Here is a 7,816-nt window from a genome sequence, read left to right as displayed (position 1 = left end):
GTGTTTAATAATTTATAATATTACAATGATTTTTTTATATCATGTACATAATTATAGAAAATGTTACTAAAAAAATACAACTTTTAAAATTGGCTTTTTTTTTTTACTCGGGTGTTGTTTAATAATAATTTATTATATATATATATATATTTTACGGGTAACGTACAAAGTATGGTTAGAGTTCACATTATCCGGGTAATGTGAACACTACCTGTACCTATTGGATAAAGTATAAATATTATTTATAAAAACATTTATTTCGTACATTACTCGAGTATTTTACATATTATCTACGACTGAGTGGATAAAGTACTTTGATAAAAAGTATAGAATAAAATATCGATTGTAGATAATTGTTCTTGATGAAACACACAGATTAATAGTGGGTGCCAAGTGGATCTGATTGATATGCAGTCACAGTGGGATGGAGAGTTCCGGTTTATTATAGTATATCAGGATCACCTTACTAAATTCGTTCAACAAATGACCCTTAAAAACAAAGAGAAGAAGTTGCAAAACATCTTATCGATATCCGGGAGAATACTCTGTAATTCTAAATGTCATCCGAACTTAAATTTTTGTTGTAATGAATAATTGTATTTTTAATTTTAATTAAGTAAATAGTAATAATAATAAATAATTTTATTATTTGAAAAGCTTGAATATTTATCCATGTTTGCAGTTGATTGCTGACATTTCGGACTCATTGCAGGTCCATCTTCGGAGCAATAGTTACTGCTCGGTGGCTGAAACTATACTGGCGGCTTATCTTGTTATCAGTTTGTTTTTATACGTTGGTTGTTTATCATATCAGTTGTTTACCGTATCGGTTGTTTATCATATCTGTTTATGACTCATGTTGTTTACGGTATCTTGTTTTTGTTGACGACTTTGTTTTTGATTATTGTTGTTGTTTTTTTTGACATTCTTGGCATTTTGGTCTTCCTTTTCTGCACCGACAGTTTTCCATTACGTTGATAGTAACTTTTTCTTGTGTTGAACTGTTTTCAGTGTTGTTAGTTGATTTTCATTTTGTCTGGTGTATGATGGGTAACCAAGTTTTGCTTATTTTCCATCCGTCTTCTCTGTTGAAATTCTCTGGATTTAGATTTCTATTGTCTCTTTGTACATTCGTATGCCAAAATGAGTTTCTTTATTTAATATTTTTACTTTATCGAATTGGATGTCATGTCCTTTGAGTTTAGCGCGTTATTCCACAAGAATAAAAGAACACGAAAAAGACGTGGATTACCAAAGGATAGAAAAATCCGCAGTAGCCGAACACACTAAAAACAACAACAATAATCAAAAACAAAGTCGTCAACAAAAACAAGATACCGTAAACAACATGAGTCATAAACAGATATGATAAACAACCGATACGGTAAACAACTGATATGATAAACAACCAACGTATAAAAACANTGATACGGTAAACAACTGATATGATGAACAACCAACGTATAAAAACAAACTGATAACAAGATAAGCCGCCAGTATAGTTTCAGCCACCGAGCAGTAACTATCGCTCCGAAGATGGACCCGCAATGAGTCCGAAACGTCAGCAATCAATTGCAAACATGGATAAATCCTCAAGCTTTTCAAATAATATGACAATCCATGAAAGTTTCAACACATTCAAAATAATTTTATTTTTTTGAATTAGTACTTTACCCATTCAGTCGTAGATAATATGTAAAATACCCGAGTAATATACGAAATAAAAGTTTTTATAAATAATATTTTTACTTTATCCAACAGGTACAGATAGTGTTCACAGTACCCAGATAATGTGAACTCTAACCATACTTTGTACTTTACCCGTACATATATACACATTATGTTTTGTTATTTAGAATAAATAAATATAAAAGAAAAAAAATAAGGTGGTAAGTGTAGTGAAATGGGTTTTTAGTGGACTTTGATGGTTATTTCAGGTTTTGATGAATGTCAGGATAATTTAATTATGAAAAATTACAAAAATAAAGCCATACCAACTCTATGTATTATGCCGATAAATGGTCCATCGGATAAAAAAAAATTGAGAACATAATATTTTCTTCCATATTAACAACTAAAAATAAACATTCCTATTTAAGAAAACTAAATTTGAGGTTTTTTAACTCTATGAAAATATTATTTAACTAGAAATATTTGAATAAAACATTATTTTCATTTATGATAATTAAAAAATTCTCAATAGTTTCAAAAGAAATTAATGTCTTATCCTTAATGAATCACTCTATAATAGCATATGTAATTAAATATATTAATATTTATACTAAAAATATTATACGATATTTATAATAAAAAAATACATCTTATTGTTTTAACATCTAACTAAAAACAAATTGTTTTTTTTCTATTTCATATCGATGTGTTATAATCTCTATTGTAAAAATAATAAATGAAACTAATAAACCAGAAAGTAAAAAAGCAAAAATCGACGTTATATCTTTTAGTTCTACACTGACAAGATTTTCTTCTGTTACTCTGTTTCGATCAATGCACCGTGGTTTTTTAGCATACCAGTATTGATGTTCTTTTTTAATAACCCCAACTTCAAGTAATATATTGCTTCTAAAATATATCAAGAAATTATTATTAATTATATTTTCTTATTCATTATTTATTATTTTAACGTTCTCTCTAAAAACTATTGCTGTGCCAAAGAGGACGGAGAAATCTTTATAACTCAGCACAACTGAATCAAACCCCGATACATTCGTATTGAGGCACGACGCGTTATCCACTGAGCTACATAAGGTTTCCATTAATCTCCAATAACTTTTTTATTAACACAGTATAAGAAATATTTACGCATGTATTATCAATTCTCTGTACGGTGATCTTTTTTGAATAAAAAATCCAGTGCGCTCAGGTACATGTACTAGTAATTCAGATAAATCGCATTTCTCCCTCTCAGTAAATATATCGTTAATAAGAAAATAACTAGTTCCCGGATCAGTGTAAAATGCATAATTTCCTTTTTTCAATTTCTTGACGCCTTCCATTGGTAAAAGATATTCATTTTTTGGATTTACCTTCGTATTTATTATTCTGTTCAGGTAGGGATTTGTATCAATATGCGCCTTCAAAATTAAAGTAATCAATTAAATTAATTAGAACTATCAAGGGTAAAACTAATTTGAATTCAATGTGTTAAAATATTTCAAGTTTTTATTACAATATTGGAATTATTCCAGAATCATAATTGGCATAATTTTTTTTTTTTATATAATATGATTTAAAAAAAAATGTCTAAATAGTTTTTATGATGTAATCGGATGAAATTGGTTAATTATGTAAAATAACAATATTGTATTATTTTATAACGTAAAAACTGATTTTATATTAACTTGTATTACTGCAGTGAGAATATTGAAATCCTCAACACCTACATTTAATCCACTTTCATCTAACATTTTTATTGAATCAATATTTACTAAATTTGGACGTAACAATTCAGATACAATACTGGATGAATAAAATTGATATATAACCATACTGAAAATTAATATTAAAAGAACAATTAACCTATTGCTAAATTTTGTTGGACTCATAGTTGAACCTGAAATAAATAAAAATTAGATTAATCGATTTAAATGAAAAATCGATATTGGTCTTTAGAAGTAACCTTGCTGGCATAGAGCACCGATTTTCAATAAAATAATATCACTCCATGTTTTTAATGTAAACGTTGGTGTGTCTGATTCAAAATGAAAAATAATATAATATACGCCAGCGGCTAATACTATGACAATTGTTAAAGAAATCCAAACGTACACATTAAAAGGTCGTAAAAAAATATTCACTGAGTTTGAAGATGACTGTCGGCGCCGAATGATAAAACATGGCCTATCAAACCAAATAATTTATAATTATTTAAAGTTAATTTTAAAAGCTGTCATCAAAAAGATTACTCAAACGTCCATATAGATAGAGCTGAATAATCTATTACATCCATTCTTACAGTTCTCACTGCAGCTATGCACATGGAGAAATCGGCTTCTCCGTTTACTAATGAGCCAACAAGTCCGTCCCAAGTATTATTAATTTTAAAGCCCCAAGACACTGTTGTAACAAGTTTCATTCTAAAACCAAAATTCCTGTATTACTTTAGTAACAATACATACCAAATTTCAATTTACGTCATGTTTAAAAGCACTTTTGTAATGGGATACATTGTAGCGTAACTAAATTTTTGAACAGATCCCAACCGATCTCTTTTACTGGATACTAAATATTTCATTATTTCTTCTTCGGTTCCTTTAATGTATGTTGCGTTTTTATTTGCTGATATACCATAAGAGTTGATCTAAATTATAACAAAGATTATAAGATAAAATTTTAAGCAGCGTGTCGCACATAAATTTGAAATTTTTGATAAATTATTGTAACTTATTTCATTTTATAAAAAATTCATGCTGGGTTTTCTAGTAGAAACAATTTTATTTACTTTAATTAAACATATCTAGAAATATATTGCTTTTATTTTATAATTATTGATAATTAATAACGTTAAGTATGCTGTTCAGAAGTTTGGATTTTTAAGTAAAGGAGGGTGAAGCAAGTTGACACTCTTAAGCTTTAACTAAATCACTTAAAGAAATATTCACGATAAAAACTTGAAGTATAATAGAAATAATCTTTTATAAATTGAAATAAATCGCTATAGAACGTATTAATTACTATTAATTGAATAGATAATTAATTAGACAAAAAGTTAACATTCGTTATGTAGCCACAGATACGGGGCAAAATGACATAATTTAGTTTAATTTACGTATTATTTCAATACAAGACAACTAGGTTGTAATTAATATGCTAACATAAAAAATTGGCTCTAAACAAGAAATTATGGAAATCCAGATTAGCAACGATAGAATGAAAAAAAAACACTTAAAAATGTAAATGGAGAGTAAAAATGTCAAAAATAGTATAATGACCCCCTTAAGATATACTCTTGAGTTTTATTATCACTAATTATACGATAAAATCTTATGTAAATTCTAAATTTATGATTTGAAACTGAGTAAAAATTTTTACTCGGTATTTATAATTTTTTTGCTCATCTGAAAAATTGGAAAATTATAAATGCGCGTTTTTGTCATTAGTGTAACAATTTTTTTTTAAATCCAAGAAGATCATCTTGTCAACATGCCTTCCTCTCCTCAGGACTTATTTTAAATTTACTCACTATGAAAATTACTACAAAAAAATTACTTATATTTTTATAGTTAACAAAGCTAATTATTTATATGAATGTAATGTGTTGTAAAACAAAAATAAGAAAGGGATATTATATGATGGAAGGGAATGTTATAGGAGTATCACAAAATAAGAACTATCCCTTTTCTCGAGGTGTGTTGTTCGAGGGTCACTTGCTATCTTAAATACATGCACAATAAATTAGGATGTTCTTACCTTAATCATATAATCCTCATTGATACAATAATTTACTCGTGGAACAATAAAGAAAGTATGAATTATAATAACCAATTTGTATAAAAAAATATCTTCGATTATTTTATTATTAAAAACACATGATACAATAATAGTAAAGAAAAAACAAACAAAACTAAAAAAAAATACAAAATTGGTTTAAAAGGCGAAAGAGAGCCGGACGATGATCGCGACGTGTTCGTATGTCGGTTGGATCGGAACAGGACGAGGACTATGTGCCCAGGGATATTCTTAATGTATTCCCCGGATCCCCTTCCACAGATGTGTATGATTATCGTCCAGCTCTTATTGGGTTTTACATTTTTATGATACGTTATTGATCAGGGTTTTTGTAAGTGTTTTGAAGGAGCGGATGTTTGTGGCGTGATCGTGGAAGTAGTGTTTTAGAGGATAGACGGTGTTTATTGTGTTTTATATGTTATGTGAAAAGATATTGTGTTGTAAAAGAATTTCTATATGCGTTGAGAAGTGAATAAGAAGAAAACAGAAGACTAAATTGTTTATGTGTGTAGGGCCTATTACAACAAATGTATCAACTTACGGGAATGACTGCATTTAAAGTTAGATTTCGTAAATTTCTCCGTTTGTCAAACTTCCATGACCGATTTCCCCATTTACCAAATGAACTATAATTTAGTGCTTCAATAACAAGCTCACCTCTTGGTTCATATGCTGTACGATAAATATCATAAATTAACCATGTATTATTTAACTCCATTTGGTATGCTAAAATAACTTCACTGTCTACGGTAAGGTTTATTTTTTTCTGATTTAAAAATTTCGAAATATCATAACTGACGCGTTTTTCCATTATCATAAGCCAATGGTAACTCGAGTTCCAGTGATAATTTCTAGGAAACTACAAAAATACATGATAGATTTTTAGATAGTTATGACATCTAATTTTGAAAGCTAAATTGAAAAAAACGTGGGCATTATATTTGAATTTTGAACAAAATAACTTATTTATCATGACATTGACATTATCAAATTTATTGTAAAAACAATATATGGAGTGTTCCGTAAGTAAAAAAACGTGTTTCTATTATTCTCATAGTTTGTAACAACTGACCTATTAAATACTCAGTAAATTGTTTAGATAAATATTGAAGTCTTTTAGATGAGTATCAATAATTATTTTTATACAACTAGATGAAAAATGGATTAAATAAATTTTATATTGATCAATAACCAATTTTGTTGAATAAATTATTGAGTTGATGTTATATTTTCAAACGGATAAAAAGAGAGTACAACATAATAGTATTATTATTAATGTTTTAATGTAGAAATAAAGCATCGGTAAAACCTATCATATTTCCTTGTCTTGTTTAAATCTTTAAATAAAAAAATCTCAAAAAAAAGCAATACTTCAAAACTGACTAATAACTTGTCGATAATATTGTTTAGTCTATTTTCCATTTAATGGAAGTGGATAAAATTAATTTAATTCCACTTTAATTTACGAAAATTATTCTTAAAAAATATTCTTAGAAATAGTTTTTTTAATAATGAATTTTATACTTACCGTGATTTTTAAAAATAAATAAAACTTTATTTAGTACTTTTTTTATAGAAAAACTATTATCTAACGAAAAATTGGTGTATTATTATTTTTAATAATCACATAGTATACAAAATACATTAATAAGTAAAAGATATGAAAAAAAAAATGCTAATATTGTTAACCTACTTCAAACTCTGCGTTTTTATAGCATGACCAATCAAAAATAATTCCAAGGAAAGGAGAATGGATTGTAAGTGCTAATGAATTATCCGAAAACATGAATTCTTCACTTAAATTTACAAAAAAATCATCAGTATTGAAAAATTTAACGGCGATATAGTTTTTATTTAAATTTTTCATTATTTGTACTCTATCTAAAATTAAATCAAATATCATTAATATTCTACACAAAATATCTACTACAATACCATTTTGCTTCCAACAAACGCACAAAACTACAAGGTCTATCGATTTTTTCATTAAGAAATTTTCTATCAAATCATATTTAGTGTGAATATTTGTAGTAGCCAATCTTAAAAATACCGATAAAAAATATATATACAACTTATAACTGCTTTGGTACATTTTACTAAATAAGGAAAATTAAATTAGATTTTATTACACTTTGATTATGTAACAAGGTTAGTTATAAATATTTTTGATAACATTAAAAATCAAGCCATTTAACATTTCAGATACGTCAAAATAGCTGACATTATAAAGGTTTGACTAATATTTTATTATTCTAGTTTTAACGATGTACATACAATAAATTATTTATTCCTATTTTAACATTTTTTCAATAAAAAAATTAAATATTTCCACATATAACTTATGAATATT

The 7,816-nt window shown here is 27.1% G+C and overlaps 1 protein-coding gene across 1 annotated transcript; it reads right to left on the bottom strand.

Moving 5' to 3' along the window:
* Positions 1-2,229: 2,229 nt before the first annotated feature.
* LOC126905037 (ionotropic receptor 75a-like) lies at positions 2,230-7,558 on the bottom strand. Its single transcript, XM_050684432.1, has 10 exons — positions 7,402-7,558; positions 7,160-7,347; positions 6,008-6,325; positions 4,152-4,318; positions 3,924-4,094; positions 3,638-3,858; positions 3,360-3,571; positions 2,821-3,092; positions 2,341-2,580; positions 2,230-2,242 (listed from the first exon to the last, which is right to left on the bottom strand). Exons 1-10 carry the CDS (start codon positions 7,556-7,558, stop codon positions 2,230-2,232), a joined length of 1,959 nt encoding a protein of 652 aa, XP_050540389.1.
* Between the last annotated feature and the right edge of the window lie 258 nt (positions 7,559-7,816).

Source organism: Daktulosphaira vitifoliae, unplaced genomic scaffold (assembly GCF_025091365.1).
Source record: "Daktulosphaira vitifoliae isolate Bord-2020 unplaced genomic scaffold, ASM2509136v1 Scaffold_4, whole genome shotgun sequence".
Classification (NCBI taxonomy): Eukaryota; Metazoa; Arthropoda; class Insecta; order Hemiptera; family Phylloxeridae; genus Daktulosphaira; species Daktulosphaira vitifoliae.
Note: the sequence above shows the minus strand (reverse complement) of the source record. Positions and strands in the feature narration are given on the sequence as shown.